General features: G+C 32.2%; 2 protein-coding genes across 2 annotated transcripts; one reads left to right on the top strand and one right to left on the bottom strand.

Annotated features, from left to right (window-relative positions):
• Positions 1-7179: 7179 nt before the first annotated feature.
• On the bottom strand, positions 7180-8509 carry LOC128196440 (probable membrane-associated kinase regulator 6). Its single transcript, XM_052877264.1, has 2 exons — positions 7460-8509; positions 7180-7370 (listed from the first exon to the last, which is right to left on the bottom strand). The coding sequence occupies exons 1-2, from the start codon at positions 8265-8267 to the stop codon at positions 7363-7365; spliced, it is 816 nt and encodes a 271-aa protein (XP_052733224.1). The 5' UTR covers positions 8268-8509; the 3' UTR covers positions 7180-7362.
• A 7978-nt stretch (positions 8510-16487) lies between these two features.
• LOC108327021 (acidic endochitinase) lies at positions 16488-19612 on the top strand. Its single transcript, XM_017560687.1, has 3 exons — positions 16488-16493; positions 16869-17090; positions 18713-19612. The coding sequence occupies exons 1-3, from the start codon at positions 16488-16490 to the stop codon at positions 19610-19612; spliced, it is 1128 nt and encodes a 375-aa protein (XP_017416176.1).
• The last annotated feature ends 215 nt before the right edge of the window (positions 19613-19827 follow it).

The raw sequence follows: 19827 nt of genomic DNA on the forward strand, positions 1-19827 counted from the left end.
GACTCACTTGGGTTGAACCCGTGGTGAGCCGGGTTGGCTCACCAACACACCTAATTTAATTTAATTATTTATTATTTTATGTTTCAATATTATTAGTTAACATTTTTTTTATTATATTGTAGATGGGATAAAAAAAAGATGTTTCAAGAGAGAAAAATAATATAGATTTATCTATTCAAGACTCTAATATTATAGATGGACAAGTGATACAAAAATTATCAATATTAAAAACTTATTTGTTCGCCTTTTGTGCTTGTTTTTGGATTATACTTGGATTGTATGATATTTTATTTTTAATTTTGAATTGTCTTTGGAGTTTAACATCATTTTTTAGAGTCAAATTTATTAAGATTTGAATTAAAAAATATTATAATTTTTTTATTTTAAAAGAAACTTATAATTAAGTGAGTCAATGAGTCAACCCGTTTAACCCACCGACCCGTGGTGGGTCGGGTCGGATTCGAATTTTTTCAGCTCGCTAATAAATGAGTCGAGTTGGGTTGGCTCACTAAGTGACCAACCCGTGGTGGGTCGAGTCTGGTCGAGCTGGGTTACCCATTTTGTCAACTCTACTCATTGGGTCAGATAGCCAAAGAAATGCATTTTTTTTGCACAACAACTACTTGACAATACCATAGCTGCATACCCTAGACTCGAGTATAGATGCATTGAACCTTGGGGGCTAATGTACAATATGTGTCTGAGTACATTTGGTGTACCCAGTTTTATGGTATGGCCACTAGAATGTATTCCTCACATGTCTGAATACGCCTTGGCTACTCATGCCTAGGAATACTCGACTCTCATGTTATGACACAATATCTAAGTGACTTGGCCGCATGCATGATAGCCAACCGAAACCTACATTTGTAGAACGTTGACTGAGTTTACTTAAACTTGTATTTAAGGTTTGATTAATTAAAAGACTAATCAGGGTGATTAGCTACATATATTAGGCCCACCCAAGTAAGAAGCTAATAAAAAATTGTATAAATTAATAGCATAGTACACGAGGTAAATTAATTATGTTCCATTATTAGTAGATTGATTAACTTTTAACATGCTTAACTAACTTGAGCGTTAGAATGTCTTTTGCAGGCACAACCCTCACTTGACTAATGAAAGACGAATACCTTTATGGAGGACAAGTACTTTTGGAGCTTGAAGTGCTATGAGTTAACTTTCACAGAGTATATTATATTCCACAAGTAATATTGTCACCCACCATGGGGCCAACATATATTATGTGAAGAAGAAGTTACATGGTATCAACTAGAAGCAAGATGGTCGAAGTAAAGGAAGAAAATGCAAGGCCTCCTCGACTAACATAGCCACAATTCTTGAAGCATATACTCAAATGCAGTGAGAGTTTACCGACTTCAAGAAGACAAGTGTAGAAGAGGAAGGAGGAGGAAATCACACACAACGTAGGGTTATTGTAGGGTAAAAAATATAAGGATAAGTTCTCATGTGCTGAAACTGACATATCTACCTTTGAGAAAAACAAAACACTGAAAGCCTAAACATTGTATATTCAATTAGTGTTAATGAGAGAAAAAGAGTTAACGTAAAGATATTGTCTAATAAATATAAGCTTCAAACAATAAGACGTGGTCTTAAACATGTTATCAATAGAAACGTCTTATAGAAGAAATAGTCAAATGAAAAGCACGTCAAACAAACAAATCTTAAGAATATTTTTCACTGATAAACACCTAAACGGTTTGTATCGTCTATCAATATTTGAACGTTGAACTAAATCAGATACATTTATTATTGGCATGACATATGATAAAATGTTTTTTGACTGAGAAATAATATTCAACGTATATAACATTCAAAACATTAAATGTTCATTAATGCATGTACTGTAAAATGCTATTTTGCTTGTATGATTTGTCCTTGTTCATTGTGTAAGTAAAAAATATACAATGGATTAATCAGAACCAAAGCACACGTTGGATAAAGATGTTAAGAGAATAAGAGAACACTCTAAGACTGTTTCTATTGAGAACTTCTGCTTTGACAAGTAGTACAAGATGCACATCAATTAAAAACTCTAATAAAGCATTGTACAATTGTAGAATAGACATGAGTCTGACTTAGAAGCTAAAAAGGCTATCAACTTAATCTACAAGAAGTCAACTCAACACTCAATGGGAATATTCTCAAGAAAGCTATAAATAGCTAGACATATGAAGAGAGAGTACAAGAAGGATAACGAAGTGAATATATTATCTTGTTCAACTTTCTATGCTCATAGTTCATCAATCGTCTAAAGCTTTCGAGAAAAGAAAGAATGAAACACCGTCAAGATTTACATATTATATTGTATCAAAACATATCCTCTCTTAGAAAGTTATTCATCTGTATCTTGTACATCCTGTTGTGAATTTGTTGTAACTAGGAGTGATGCAAATACTCATTGTAACCAAGAGTGATGTTAATACTCATTGTAACCAAAAGTGGTGAGAATACTTGTGTAACCATGAGTGGTGCTAATACTCAGTGTAACCAAAAGTGGTAAAAATACTTGTGTAACTAAGAGCGGTGCTAATACTCGTTGTAATCAAAAGTGGTGATAATTCTTAATGGAACCTTCCAAGAGTTCTTGAGAGAGAACTAGACGTAACTCAATTGGAATGAACCAGTATAAAAATATAACTTGTTCATTACTTTATCTTTTTAATCTTCTCATGAAAAGCTTTTTATAAAACCTAGCGTCTGAACAACTCTTGTAACAATCTTTATAAACCCTTTTCCAGACTTTGAATCACTAAACATATTCCTTATGCTTACTACACTGTTTTATTGAACATACCTTTATACGAGTTTTATAAAACAATAACGTCTAAGCAAACCCTTTGATCAAACATATCTTATAATATTTGTCAGATACTATATTGTGAAAGAATTTTCAAAAACACCATTCAATCCCCCATTTATAGTGTTTTCTTGTGATTTCACCTACACGGGCCTTTTTTTCATAAGTAACTGTTGTCTTTAAGTCCTCATTTCCATTTCTCAAGTCCTTAACCTCTTTCTTTAGTTTCTTGTCAGAAATAAGACATATCGTCTTCCATGTCTTCATCCTACTCCCACTTTCATCCCTTTCCCTCTCAAAGGTCTTTCTCTCCTAGGCCTACAACTTTTGGTCAGCCTCATACCTCTTTTTCAAGTTAACTAGCTTATCGGTTGCCTTAGCCTTGCCCTTGTCGGCTAATTTCTTCCTCAACAAGCTGGAAATTCTATGCCCATACACAAGTGTACGACTATAAAGTTCCAAAAAGGCACATATAAGGGTAGATGACACAACCTCCTTTACCACCTTTTTCTCCACATTCGTCAATGTTACTTGGACACCCTTGCGCATAATGAGGGTGTGACTATCCAACCCATTGAGATCAGTAGCCTTGCTTCTAGAACTGTTAGTACATAGGCTATACTCGACCCTTAGCCTTTTCTTGTCTTTGGAAACACCCAACACCTTGGTAGGTATGCCTTTCTTTGCAATGCTTTGGGGTCGATGTGTGTCTACCACAAGACTCGTCAAGTTGGGTACCACGTTGGTCACCCCCTTCCTCTTGGCTTCTTCCACCATCTTGTTCCTCAAATTATGGAACAAGTTCCCAATTCTAGTTGCAACTTCGTGTTGGGCCATGTAACCTCCAAGCACTAAAAAGTCTTCAAATTAGCTCAAAAACATCCAAGTTACAAGAAATTGTAAAGTTACCAAGCAAATCAGTAATTGGATGAGGTGACAAGTAAACCCTAAAAATGTTTTTAGTAGGAAGTTTATGTGGGAGCAACTCCAAGATGCCTACAACCCTTTTATTATTCATCAAGAGAAGATATCCTTTGGCTACTCCTTATATCTAAAAGGGTCAACAGTCCAATAGAAAGGAATATTTGGACTGTTATTCATCATACAAATGTGATCATCTAGCCGGATTCACCACCACCTTGAAAAATCTATTTTTAAACTTTTTGAAGGACTGATAGTATGTGCTAAGTAAGCATACACCTGACTTACTCATTAAGTATAATGATGTGACAGTCCTAGGTCAAGTCAAGTAAAAATAGAGAAAACACTAAGGTGAAGGTGACAAGTACAAACACACCAACCTAAATATATGTAGACAACGATAACTATTTGGATGAAATTGTATTGGCGCACACTAAGAAGATGTAAAACACTCGTGGTGAACTTATCAAAAGATAACTGTACATGAAACTGAATAAAAAAAGACATGTACATATAGAAGAAGTTTTCCCTGTAACTCTTTTGGTCATGACAAGTGTTATCTATGACACTTACCCTTCTTAAGGAAACTATATTCTCTACCCTACATTCTCGAACAAGGATGAAGATAATAAAGACTACATTCGTGTTCACCAAACTCCCAAAGTAGTTTTTTTCCGTTTTTTTTCTTCGTTGGGTGAGCTTCCTTCGACATTGAGTTCTTTCAAATCCTTTTTCTATTTATATGGCCAAATTCTAAAATTAGGAAAAGTAATTTTCGAACAAATTTATTCAATGGATTAAATTAGCCAATCAAATTTCATATTTTCCAGAGTTCCTTAATTCAATATTGGTTGAGCGAAATAACTTAGTTCACAGTGTTTTTCTATATACACCAAGTGGAATAAAATTGCTTAGTGGATTTAGCTCCAAAAGCTGGTGTTTTCTTTTTTCTATAGTTACAAAATGACGGGATCAATGCATCAAACTACCTATTTTAATATCATGTTAACTTATCTTAATTCTTACAAAAGTAATATGTGTGTTGAGGCATTACCGAAACTTCAATTGTAAATTTAATTAGATTGCCATCAACATGTACACATTTAACAAGTAAATTAGACGATCAACAAGGCATGAATCACTGGATTTTCTATGGTATATTAAATTTGATTCTCCATGCTTGAGTATAGTATAATCTTATATATAAATATTTGTGTAGATGTATGTTAAAGTCATATTGAGAAACGTATCTTTCCTCGCGTTGTCACAATGTTTTACAATAAATGAAGGTTAATGAATATTTAATAAGTAATTAGGCATTGAATTAAATAAGATTTAAGTTTTTAAAAGATTAGTTTAATGAGGTGTGAATTTTGAGTGAGAGAAAGATTATTTGAAAGGATTGGTTTGAGTGGGATGGGTAGTGTCTCTGTGAGCACAAATATATGCATAGAATGCAGCGACATATTTGTCCTCACTCAGCGTACCCAACGTTTGAAGGAGTTGGAGAGATGCAAAGAGATAAATGAAGTCACTTTCTACCTATTCATCATAGATTAGGAGCCAACAACTCTCACAAACAAAACAAAGAATGAAACTGCAGGATTTAAGATTCCATCAACTATGGATTTTTCTCGAACATCATCTCTTGCTTATTCAATAAGGCTAGGCCACAACTCCAGAAAAGTTAACATCAATCATTTTTTTAAATACCCAAATTTGAATTTAAATCAAATTAATGTTAACTATTTATTCAGAAGTCAAAAATCACAGTCCAATCCATTTCAGACTAGCTTGATGTGGGTAATCACTTGAATTTATTTATATATTTAATTTTTACATTGCTATTGTTGTTTCTTAATTTTGAGAGTAAAATTTATAGGTTTGTCGGTTGCCAAAATGGTCCAGAGTCTAGAGGAGGGAGGCTCTACCTGGTGATTTTGCTTTCTATTAAAAACATTCCCTTGCTATTTCACACCTGGAGAACAAGATCTAATTTTTGAATTGACAAAGTAACATAGCTGTTGTTGTTAGCAATGTGTAGAAAGGAAAAATATCCACAAGTTACAATTCTGAACAAGGACATCAAATAACCTACTCAATAATTAACTTGGCAGCCACTCCGAACCACCCTTTTTGGTGGCATATTATATATATATATATATATATATATATATATATATATATATATATATATAAATTAAAAGTTCATTGTTTTATAATTTTCTTTTACAAGTACTTATAATGAAATCAACTATTTATCTAGGAAAACATTGTCCTAGGAATTATAAAAATATTTATTCTATTTTATTGACACCTATTTCAAATAATGGATTTTATACAATTTACAATTTTATCATTCTTGTTATGTGATTTAACACAACAATAGCTTTAAAATATTGGAATCCATCATACTTTATTTCCATTTTTGTTATTTTATTTTCCTCTCATCTCATTTTCGCAAGTTCGACAAACATCACCACGACAAACAGGTTAGCATCAATTCTCTTCTTACACTATCAATATTATTAAGAAAATTGAAACAGATTCATGACACAACACTTCACTTTGTCTAAAGTGAGTATTTTGCATCTTTAGTAAATGTGTTATTTTTGATCATTAAATTAAATGCATCAATCTGAAAACCTGATTAGGAAATACCAAAAATCAAAATATCACAGTTTAGATGACAAGAAAACAAAAACTGACTCAATAGACGACCAGTTTAGTCGAGTTGGACTCCAAAATCTATAAAAATGGTTTTGGCCCTCTGACCGTTTCAATGTCTATGAAATTACAAAATTTCAGAAATTATTAAACTCTTTTATGATCTAAAATCCTCAATAGCAAATGTCTTTTGCTTTTTGATTGAGAATGATGGTATGAATATAATAAAAATATTAGTGACTTCTCATGTTTAATTTAGTGTGTGATTTGGCCGTATCTTTATTTTTTGTTTCAATTTATTTGTGGATTTTTTTTTTTCAATTCATTTTTAGATTATTTTTTAGTATTAGAAGTTTTTGTTTGGATTATTTTTTAGTATTAGAAATTTTTGTTTTGATACCCATTAATATATATAAATTACATAAATGAGTTTTATAATAATATTTTAAAATTGTAATTGAATACTAATAATAAGATAAGATGAACAGGTTGATAGAATGATAAGAATAAACGGCCTAATAAGATGAGTGGGATGTACTCAAGGGTAAAGACACTATTATATATTAAAAAAAAAAAAAAATCTTCAGCCACAACTTGTTATTTCTCATAGCTCTTACTGTAGTAAAAATATATTTTCTCTTATAGTATGTATGTGCTATAATTACTTTTTTGAAGGCCTCTGAAGTAATTTTGTTCTCAGAAAGACCTTGCAGTAAAACCCCCAGCCAAGTTTTATTGCAGTTAAAGAGAGCAATGAAGAAGAGGGAAGAAGAACACTGTTATCTCTATTAAATATGAGTACAACACAGTTTGTGCTATCATATCTGTACAAAACCATGAAGCAGTAGGATCCAATCCAACATGAGAGAAATGATGCAAAAAGAAGACATGCTTTATCAGCTACCACCCATGGAAGCTCTACAATTATCTTCTCTTTATTTGAGAATGGATTATCTTTCTGAAAAATTGGAAAGAAGTTAATTAGCAAGGTAAACAAATCATACACTAAAATTGAAACAAGAAAAATAGGGAAAAGTGTGACCAGACCTATTGATCTTTTGCAGTGGAGAACTGCTTCATAGATTGAGTTCTCATGATCATGCAAAGCACCAATTGGACTGATAGAGCTTGATTTTGGAGATGCTTGGTGTGAACTGCTCCAGCTATTAACAAGCCAGTCTTCCTTGTCAAAATCATCAACTTTAGTATTTTTCCTTGAGCTTGCAACTCTCTGGCATAGTTGGTTGACATACCTAGAAAGGTTTCTCAAGGTTCTACATGTGGAGGTTTTCCACCTTGTGAGAAAACCATGATGAATTTGCAGAGTTCTTGGAGAAACAATTCTAGAAGAAAAGGAAGAAACAGGCTGGGATTGGAGTGTGGAATCTTGGGTGGTTTTGCAGGAGTCTAACTTGGAAGGGCCAACAAAGAGTGGTTTGATAAGGCCATTAGAGAAAAGTTCATCAGCATGAGCAAGAACAGCAGGAGAGTGAGTGAAAGAAATATCAAAATTGAAGCTTTGCCATTCTTCCATTAATGGGGAATTGCACGTAGATGATGATTCCCTCAGAAGTTCCTGAAGGTCATTTGCAAAGGGTTTGCAGTTTGATAACCAACCATAAGAGAAGCTATCAGTGGCTAGAGGCAGTGAGGTTTCCATTTGCAAGCAACGATTTTTCAGGTTATGATGAATAAAAAAAGTATATGCAACAAAGACGTTATTGGTATAGCTTATAGTGACAAAACAATGATGACCACAAGGGGAAAGTTCGTCTATTCTATCAAGGTCAAGCAGGGGACAAATGGAACAACATGAGCGAAAAATTGTACTCACTTTAAGTAGTAACTTCAACATCTTTTCTCATCTTGTTATTGTCTTCCATTTTCATTGGACAGACATAGGATAAATCACAGATCAACCCTCGTGAAAAAAATACAGATTTATAGAAAATCAGATAACCATTTTCATTTCAACCAACTTTCTGTCACACCAAACAACAAATGAATGCCAATCTTTACGTGTCAAAAATATGATTTTGCAATGGTCATACATAAAGTCAATCATAATACCCATGTCCAGCATAGATTGTCAAACTACGTAAGATCAATCAAAGTTCAAAACAACTGTACTAAGTTTATATAAATTACTCAACAAGTACTCAAGGAACAATGAAATAGAACTAGATTAATCATATTTCTTAGGTAATTTAAAATTAACATATTCATCTTAATTTTGTCATTTTTTTTTCGTTTAACTCCTCCATGAACACTTATAAATTGGCCCTGTATATAAGTTGTTTTTTTAAATTAAAAATAAAAAGCTTATCTTGAATTAGAAATCGAAGTTCCTATTAAGTTAGAAGCTAGTTTAAATTGACAGAAAAACATAACGATATTACAGAAAAGTCTTAATTTGTGAACTTTCACAATCGACAAAAACTTTGTAAACACACCAAAGGTTCTTAGAAAAAAGTGGAATTAATAACAGAGGAGTAGAAGATTTTTAAATGTAGAGGTTGTAAAATATTAGGACATTGTTGTGTGCTGTTGTGTTTAGATTTGAGAAGGAGCACATGATAAGAATGAGAAAAGTTGTTTAAAAAAGTTTGAAAAAAACATGCACGAAAACTGTAGAAGGCGTGTTTATAACAGACATGAGGTCGAATTGAGTAGGGGCATCAACTTGTTCGTCTAACTTCTCCCACAAGAAAAGTATAATCACAAGGACGTTTGGCCCCACAAAATTTATCAATAATAATAACACTTTTTTATCACTTTACCATCAAATCAGATTAGTTTAAGCCTTAACAGATTAATGAATTATATGACAAATTGCTTAATTTTAATATTCACTATAGCTTCTGATTTGGTGAAGTAATAAATTTTTCGGGGTAACCATTCATAGAAGCTAAAAGAATAAAAGCATGAAACGACGAAACACAAGGCAAAGAAAAAGTGAATGGCTGTCTCACCAAGAAGTTTAAATTTACTTTTCTTTTTCAAACAAAAAAGTAACATAATGTTCCTTTTACATAGATTATTGAAGAGATAATTATCATGTATCTTTTCCTCTTTAGCATGGATTTTAGAGGAGTGTGTGGAGAATACAAGATGAAATAAAATGTTATTCTGAATTTTATTCTTGACAAAAGCAAGTTGAGAATACGAATTAGTAATCATAATTGTTACTTTAAAAAAATATTTTTAATTAGTAATCATAAATATACTAAATGCACAATAATAATATAGAGTTTATAATATTATGTACCATCCTCCAATCATAAAATGTATTAAGTTGTATTTTAAAAGATAATGAAATGAGTAGACTAATACATCACACTACCATATATAACTATATTGCACTGTCGACATCTATCATTTTACTATAGTGCACTATCCGCATCTATCATTTTTTTAACATGTTTTAATGTTGCTTCTCTCCATGTCCTATATTATCTCTGCTCTTGTGAAGTTCATGGTCATTCGAAATAGATAACAACACTAAAATAAAAAATACACAGAGTAAATTAGAGATAATTTAAAATTTATAAATTTAAAATAAAAGGAAATTTTTATAATGGTAATAATGGAATCACTATACGACTTCTCTTAAATCATATAATATGCACCAAAATACAAAGGCTCTCATGGTCCATTCATATACCAAGAACCATAGGCTAAACTTTCGGAAAACTGATATTTTGACTAGTTTTCTGAGACCATGTACATGTTATTGCTCTTTCACTCTTGTCTCTCAAGAGCAATAATATCATGTTTCAATTGCTTCTGGATCTATAGAGCACAATAAGATAAATTCTATATCTCATGAGTTTGATTACTTGCCAAAACTCCAAATATGAACCTCCATTGACTCTCACACCTAGTTATTTTCTTTTATATGAATCAAATTACTAGTTGAGTCAGGATTATCTCATTTCAATCCTCTATCGTCAATACAGTACACATAATATAACACATGATAGTATTCCCATCCTAGAAATCATTGTTTTCTTGCTTCATTCGGTTCATATCAAACCATAATGAATTCTACTAGATTTAAACTAATTATATTGTTTTAGATCACTAAGTTCTCGCTTAGTGAAGTCACGTCTCATTCAGTAAGTATCCCTTGGGAGGAGATTCACCCAACGACCATAGCACTTGCTTAGTGAGAAGGCTACTCTGATATTCTCTAACTTTATTTAAAATCTTCTTGCTCAACGACATATAGGCTTGCTCAACAAGAGAGCACTGGAACTAAATCTCTTAAAAATTTGTCATACAAGATTCTCTCACTCAACAAGGGAAGCACACACCTTGCTCTTGAGTTTTCAACATTCTCAGATTCGCATAACCAAGCTTAACTCACTTAGCGAGTATAACCCTTGGAACTGCTTTAACAAGCTTGCTCAACGAGAAATGACTTGTCCAACAAAACAAAGTGTTGGAGCTCTCTAACTTGCAAATTGTACACTCTTGTTCATCAAGCCATATGCTTACTCAACGAGTCTGCATATTATGCAGGTTAGTTATAGTGTACTCTTAACCAACTTATATAAGTTTTTCACTTATTTTCTATTGGAAACATGCATAATCTTACTTATTAAACAATCTCAAGCAACAAGTTCAATCAGGTCACAATCATATTCACAAATATCATTAGTGTAGACAACTCAAAATCAGTGATAAAGCATCAATTCAACCAATCACTTCAAAAATGTAAAGTTATCATTTGGACAAATTTACCCAATCAATTCATTAATTTCATCAATCATCAATAAGAATTAAATTTTAAACAAGCTTTCCTTAGTTGTTGTAGAACACACTTTTTTTTCTTAAGAATGTTCTTAGAGCTCTATATCACACAAGATCCTCAAACTATCTATATCAAAATTCAACAAAGATTCACTTTGAGTAGATTTGAGGCATATGCATGGTCAACATAACTAGTTGTACCTTAACATAGTAAAATGCCTCTAAAAACAGAGGAAAAGTAATCTTACCCCTATTTTTGTTTTTGATAAGACACATGAAGATTTTTTTTTTGTGCTGACTCCATTAATAGTTCTTCATCATCAAAAGGATGAATAATTAGATCAACAACTCAAGGTAGAAAAAGTTTTGAAAGAAGCTTTTAGAGAGATAAAATATTTATATAAAATAAAATTTGATTTTTAGAAAAGTATTTATAGTTCAACATTTTATTAATAAAATAAGGGTTAAATATGTTTTTAGTCCCTCAACTATCAAGCGATTTTGTTTTTCGTCCCTATTTCAAACTTTGTACGTTTTGATCCCTCTCCTTAAAGAAATCATAATTTTTGATCCTCCAAAACTAACACCGTTAAATTTAATCTGACCTGGCTAACAGTGTGCCACACATGATACCAGCTTTCACAGTAATCTTCTGCCACGTTCACGGTGTGCCACTGTTCACCACCCTCTTCTCCTTCTCTCCTCCTCCACCACCACCTTCCCCTTCAACTTCGTCCTCACGCAAGCCCGCCACCACCAACCTCTCGTGCAAGCCGCCGTCACCAACCATGAGGCAGCGAACGCTGGTCCCGCCGGCACCATGAAATTTGCAACAAAAAACGCTACCGTGTTTGGGTCCTAGGAAATTCATACTCTGGTTCAGTGCACGCCAGATCTATCAAGCGAAGATTGCAGTGAGTGTTTGGGTGATACGAAAACCAATTTACAGAATATTTGACTCTCGCTTAAAGGTTGCAGTGAGTCTCGAGTGTTTGGGTGACATTTATGAATGCATTAGGAATGCAAAAAGTTTTCTTACCGTTTACACTAGGAAATATGACAGGATAACAAGGGCCCTGAAGTTGAAGTGAAGAGTTTCTCATTTCTGGCGTAAGGAACTCAAAATAATCATAGTTCATATCAATCCATGATTTATAGCTTTCTAGATTGTCATGATTGTCAACTCCAGCTTTGCTTTCAACCGAGGAAACCCATTAAGGTGAGGATCTTAAAGTTTGTAACTTTATCTGGCTGTGCATTTTGCTAATGGAGTTTCTGTAAGTGGAAGTTGTGGTTTTGCCATGGGTGTGTTTAACAATTTATGGATTCCCTTGTTTTTGTGTGTTTTGGGGGAAAGAGTATTTCTTGCGGTCCAACATTTTTCTACTTAACCTTTACTGTCAAATTTTTGGTTTTTTAATTTGACTAACTGTTCAACTAATATACCACAAAAATCCTATGTTTGTTAGATCTTCTGTTATTGCATGTTATTGTCCACTTTACTACTCTTGTTATTTATTGGTTGCTGAGGAACTGAAAGTCTAAAAGAAGATTTGAAACCTGATTGTATGGTAGCATGAAACCTGTAATTTTTTTCAAGCGTTTGTTGTTATGGTTGTGTAAATTGTTGTCACTGGTTGACACTCTAGACTCACTGCAATCTTCTGTAATAATTGAAGATCGACCCACTAGACTGTTGTAGACGGAGAGAATGAGGATGAGAAGCTTTCCGGAGAGGTGGCGGAGGGCAGCGGAGGTCGCCGAAGGGCGGTGGAGGGCGACGGGGCTGACGTGAAAGGCCGAGGCAGAGGTGGTGGTGTCGGGGGTGGAGGTCGAGAGAGGAAGGAGGGTCGTTAGCCAACTCAGACTATTACAGATTTTCAATTTTTACCATGACAGAAACGTGGCATACCGTTAGCCACGTCAGATTAAATTTAACGGTGTTAGTTTTGGAGGACCAAAATTTTTGATTTCTTTAAGGAGAGGGATCAAAGCGTACAAAGTTTGAAATAGGGACGAAAAACAAAATCGCGATAGTTGGGGGACTAAAAACATATTTAACCTATAAAATAATGAACATAATTTTGTTTTAAAATCCATATCTACTACTCTTTGCCCCTTTTCTAGATCCTTAAGAAAGGAAATTGAATAGAAAATTTACTTTAGTTATATATTAATATATTTTAAAAAAATGATTTATTAAATATTTTTTAATATAATTTATGAAATATGTATTATAATAATTTAATATATTTTTTAAATAATTTGATACAAAAATTAATTTTTCTAAAGTTATAAGAAAATTAAAAAAATAAATTAAAAAATTATTATATTTTCTTAATACATAAAAAACTATATTTTAAATAAAAACATATCAAAATAAATTATTTTACTTAAGATTAATTAAAATTTATTAATTTTATTTGTTTACTATTTAATTTAGTTACTTATCTATAAAATATAATCAATAATAAAATTAATTTATTAAAAATACTAGTTTGTAATTAAAGGTGAATAATATGTAAATATAATATAATGTTAAAAATATTATATGATATTATATGCATAATTGATTGTCTAATTAAATATAATTTTATAGTTTCAATTATGGAATTTGAATTTTGAAGAAAAAAAGTTTGCTCACTCTGAAGGTCGTTGATTGCTGCAATTTTCGATGGAGTATGTCCTATTGTTTTCGTCTTTTTTTTTTCATTGTTTCTATCCTCTCTTTCGGAAAATATCTTTGGGATGATTTGGCTTCATAAAATATGTGATGGCAAATATCAATAAAGATTTGAACCTTACCTTAAAATATTCAACATCAGGTTAAAACAAAACATGGTTCAAAGCAAACAAAAATACTAAATGTAAAACAAATTCCCACAAAAAAAATAAAAATAAAACAGAACCATAAAACCAATCCAGGAAACAGAGGAAAATGAAAGCAAAACCAGAAAACAACCAAAATCAAATTAAAATCAGAAATATAATTAAAAAGCAGAACCTGAATTGGAATCAAAAACCAGGAAACAGAACCAAAAACATTTTCACTGAGTCCTTGACTCGGTAATGGAAGATTGTATATCTACACAATATCCAAATGTCATGTTAATAGAAAATGTGATGTAAATAATCTTAATTAATATTAATTTTAAAAAATATTTGTTTATATTTTTAGAATAAGAAATTATTTTTATTATAATTTTAAATAAGAATTTATTTTTATTACACCATTTAAATAATTCTTTTATTTTAATTTTTATTTATAATTTGTCGTGTATATTAAAATAAAAACAATTGGACTAAATGTGGCTTAATATTTTTATAATATATTAATATTATATTATTGCAATAGTTGATGTTTTGGAACGTTTGGTTTAAAAACGTTATCTGTGTGAGCTTGAATTTTGGAAAGTTGCTACCAACATCCATTTTCTTTCAACGTTCCATCTCTTTAATGGCTCATTTTCCTTTATTATTTGGTGCATGTTGAACAACTTTTTTCTTTCTAAAACACATAAAAACCTTTTTTTTCTCATTCTTTCCTTTCTAAAAACATTTTAGGTTATTTTATATTCTAAAAATTTGGTAAAAACTCTAACTTTCTGTTATATAACGAGAACTTGCATAATATACTGTAGATAAGTATTTAAGAATAATAAAATTATATAAAAAATATTATTTTGTCAGCTTTTATACAATAAATACTGAATAAAAAAACTCAATCAAAAAGCATATATAAGAAAACTAAAGTATCATATTGAAGGAAAAGAGGTTAAGTCAAAGTAAGAGAATTAAGCATGTTGTATGCTCTGTGTAATTTAATTCACAGAACAGCGTGTAACTGCATTTGAATGGGTCTTGCTCTTTAGATGGCAAAATGCGGCTTCAGTATGTATTTTCGTACCAGAAAATACCTTTTTCCAACTTAAACAATTCAGTTCTTCTTCGTAAGAACAAAACAAAAATATTTTCGTTAAGAGCACAACTCTGTCATTATTATTATTTTCATTTCGATTTCGTAATTTCCGATTTGAATTGCTGGTAAAAAAAATGAAAATTTTAATGGATGGAAAGAAAAACAATCATAGATGAATTTTTTTGTTTTGGTAAAATGTGTAATACATATCCACATATTTTAATTATCAACTAAATATTCTTTTAATTTTAATTTTAGTTAATTTTATTTAATATGAGACATAATGTGTTTTATAATTTTTGTAATTTAGATTCAATTTAGTCATTTTTTTTAATTATTTATCTAGTTATTTTTCTTGTTTTCAATGAGAGTTGAATTGGGTTAAATATTTTTTCGTCCCTGTATCACACGATTTTGGTTTTAGTCCATGTTCGAAACTTTGATGATTTTTAATCCTTTTAGTTTTGAAACTATTATAATTAGTCCCTAAAATTAAACGGCGTTAAATTTTTGTATGAGATGGCTAATAGTGAGCCAGGTGTGTGCCACGTTTAGGGTTTCTCATCTCTTTCACACCCACCACCCTCTCTGAGTCTCCATTTTCATTCAAGCCAGCAGCTGCATTGGCAACTGCAGAAGCAGTGGTTTCACCAAGACCAAACCTAACAGTGACTGTCACCAAAAGTGCAATCAGAAACCCTTTTTTATATCCATATTCTCCACCATCCAACAAAAACCCAGATTCAAAATCTGCTCTTTCCTTCAAAGACACCCCCAACCCTAACTCTACAACCTTTGCAAACCCGACAATGAAAATTAAAAGGAAGTATAAAAATAAATTTAAAAAAATAAAAAAAGGAAAGAAAATCCTAACATTAAGGAAGATGATTAAGCGTTGAATAGCGAAATTCCTAACCATCTTAAATAAGGGAGATGATTAAACTTTGAATAGCGAAAATCCTAACATTTTGGCTCACCAGACTGTTTTATGAAGACTCCACCTAGTAAGAAGATTCTGTTTTCTGATTTGACAGTTAATAAAGATCAATCTAGGAGAAATCAAACCAGTGCAGTGAAGAGTTGTGAACTGGAAACGACCAGGAGGAGAAGAGACTCACTTGACCGGGTATATTGATGTGTTAGTTGCTTATGGATTACTTCAGTTTTGGTCATATCAATATGCCATAATTAAACAAACTGATTTGTTTGTGCTGTTCAGTTGGTTGTTTGAATAAAGATTGTGACAATATATTTCTATTTTTTGTCTGCTTCTGTTGATTATAATAACCATGTTCTAAATATTTCTACTAGTACATTTGTATTTTCGTGCGTACATTTTTATTTGAAACGTCCATCTGTCTAGTAATTTGAAAGAGAGCACTATTCATTTGTATAAGCAAAATGGAGGTGAGTTAACTGGAGTGTTTGAGTGGTGAAATAAAAATACTGCTTCGGGAAAATAGTGGTGGGAAATGTAACATGTCCCTAGAAATTATCTTAAGTATGATTAGGATCTTTATTGTCCTTATGTAGTTGTTCTAGTATATTGCTTCGATTAATGATTGTGACTTGTGACTTCTACCGATTTTGGTGTAGAGTTGGACCTGTTTTGAACCTCCTAAGACCTTGAGCAGGTAATCATCTCCCTTATTCAAGATGGTTAGGAATTTCGCTATTCAATGCTTAATCATCTTCCTTAATGTTAGGATTTTCTTTCCTTTTTTTATTTTTTTAAATTTATTTTTATACTTCCTTTCAATTTTCATTGTCGGGTTTGCAAAGGTTGTACAGTTAGGGTTGGGGGTGTGTTTGAAGGAAAGAATAGATTTTGAATCTGGGTTTTTGTTGGATGGTGGAGAATATGGATATAAAAAAGGGTCTCTGATTGTACTTTTGGTGACGGTCACGGTTAAGTTTGGTCTTGGTGAAACCACTGCTTCTGCAGTTGCCAATGCAACTGCTGGCTTGGATGAAAATGAAGACTCAGAGAGGGAACAATGGTGGGTGTGAAAGAGATGAGAAACCCCAAACGTGGCACACACCTAGCTCACTGTTAGCCACCTCATACAAAAATTTAACGCCGTTTAATTTTAAGGACTAATTATAATAGTTTCAAAACTAAAAGGACTAAAAACCATCAAAGTTTCGAGTAGGGACTAAAACCAAAATCGTGTGATACTTAAGGAACGAAAAACATATTTAACCTAGTTTAATTTTAACAAAAACTCATTACATAAAACCTTTGAATGAAATAGTTAATATTATAATAAATTAATCTCACACACCAATATAAATATAAAGATTTAAAAATCAGGAAAACCACATCCAACTTAAGAAGAATTAAACAAATTATATGATAGTAATAATATTTTTATTTTTCTTTATGATTTTTTCTTAGAAAAAGGGAAGAATTTTTATTTAAAATAAAAAAGTTACAATAAAGGAAAGTAATTTAATGTAGTTAATTAAAACATTGAGATTAATTTTACAGAATTATTAACTTTTATTAAAATTGTGTGAAATTCTTACTATTTTAACTGTTGTCTTGTTACAACTTCAATTTAATTTAATTTAAGTGAAATTGTGTTTGACTATACAACTTTTTCACGTTAAGTTGTTTCACGTTAGTAATTTCCGATTTGAATTACTGGTAAAAAAATGAAATTTTTAAGGGATGGAAAAAAAAATCATAGATGGATATTATTTTTTGGTGAAATATGTAACAGATATCCAGATATTTTAATTATTTATTGAGCGGATCCACTTTTATATCGATACTTTAAAATAATTAATTAATTAAAGCACACATATTGAGCAGAAAATATGAATAATAAAAAATATATTAAAATTTGGTTCAATTAGATTAAGTAATAAAAATAATTAAAAAAAAAGAAATACTTCCTTATGAATAATTTACTTAGAGATTAAAATTAAGGTGATCTTAGTTGAAATAATGGAATCAAAACAGGAATAGTTTAGTTTAAAGGCGAAGGCCAAAGTCGTATGAGATATATTGTAAATATCTTTACGCACGATTTAAACGATTTTGGAAAAGGAAACAATAACCATTCATATGAAATATCTATGATTTTTTTATTAAAAAGGCAAAATTAGAACACTGGTTTGTCATTTATTGGAGTCAAGATGCAAAATATCAGGATTTGGTTTGGGAAAAGATAATCCTTCTACTCAAACTAAATTTCTGAGTCCTAAAGCCACTCATTGTGGAAATTTTCTACTAAAGAAGATAAACATAAGTTGCTACTTCCTACTTTTGTGTACTCTTGTCAATTGTAACCATTGCAGAAGCTCAAAACTGATAACCATCAAAGAAAAGATTTCACAGAGCAAAATAACTTGTTCCTGAATGCTATGTTGTTTGCTTCACTTATGAAATATGAATTTGACAGCATGCATCATCACACAATTGACCGCTATTTTCATTTAACATTTGCATGAAGTTGCATAAATGATTATTATATTATTCATGACTGCCAAGGCACGTTCTATGAGAAAAGCTCCAAAAGTTTTGAAATGATTCAAACACTTCATAAAAGCCATTCTCCCAAGCAGTGGTTGGCACAGAAGCAGCCTAAATCTTTAGCTATCTTGAAACATTTCCTTAGATACTTTCAATGAAATCAGCAATCTCAGTCACATTCTTGTGCTTAGTCCTGTTAGCTGTAGCAAATGGATCCTACGCTGGAGAAATTGTTATATACTGGGGCCAGAATGGCAACGAGGGGACGCTGAGCGAGGCTTGTGCGACAGGGAACTATGATTATGTGATCATAGCCTTTTTGCCGACCTTTGGCAAGGGCCAAACTCCCATGATTAATCTTGCTGGTCACTGTGATCCGTACAGTGATGGGTGCACTGGGTTAAGTTCAGACATAAAATCTTGTCAAGCCAAAGGCATCAAAGTCTTGCTCTCTTTGAGAGGAGACACTGGAAGCCACTCAATTGATGCAAGTGAAGTAGCCACATACCTTTGGAACAACTTCTTGGGGGGACAGTCAGCATCTCGTCCTCTTGGCGCTGCTATTCTTGATGGTATTGACTTTGACATTGAAGGTGGATCAAGCAAACACTGGGGTGATCTTGCCAGGCTCCTTAAAGGGTATTATGGCATGATGGCCAAGCAAAGAAAGCAAGTGTACATAACTGCAGCTCCTCAGTGCCCTTTCCCTGATGCTTGGATAGGAAATGCTCTCACAACAGGTCTTTTTGACTATGTTTGGATCCAATTCTACAACAACCCTCCTTGTCAATATACTACTGGGGCAATTAGCAATCTTGAAAATGCATGGAAGCAATGGATAACAAGTATCCCTGCCGACAAAATATTCTTGGGGTTACCAGCTTCCTCACAGGCAGCAGGAAGTGGGTTCATTCCTTCTGCTGATCTCATATCTCAAGTGCTTCCAGCCATTAAGAGCTCTGCAAAATATGGAGGTGTTATGCTGTGGTCCAGGTACTATGATGTTCAGAGTGGTTATAGTTCTTCTATTAAGACCTATGTTTGAAATCCAAGTTACTGCTTCTCACAAATGAATGTATATAGACATCAGGATGAAACTTTGATTCTACACTGTCATGTTTTCGTCAGATATATAAACCTATTTTCTGTCATTTGTTGTCGTGTCCAGAAACTTTAAGTTGCAATTGGATATTGACTATAAGTTAACTTGAAGATAATAATACTTTGGAAAATGTTCTTTTACACCAACCAACTGCAACA

This window comes from Vigna angularis, chromosome 1 (assembly GCF_016808095.1).
Source record: "Vigna angularis cultivar LongXiaoDou No.4 chromosome 1, ASM1680809v1, whole genome shotgun sequence".
Lineage (NCBI taxonomy): Eukaryota > Viridiplantae > Streptophyta > Magnoliopsida > Fabales > Fabaceae > Vigna > Vigna angularis.

What these genes read in the sequence shown, in the direction of transcription:
- LOC108327021 (XM_017560687.1), top strand. An exon ending in CAGAGAGGGAACAATGGTGG is followed by an intron (nt 17,091 to 18,712) that starts GTGTGAAAGAGA and finishes ACATTTCCTTAG; the next exon opens with ATACTTTCAATGAAATCAGC.
- LOC128196440 (XM_052877264.1), bottom strand. Translation starts at nt 8,267, where the DNA reads ATGTTGAAGTTACTACTTAAAGTGAGTACAATTTTTCGCTCATGTTGT.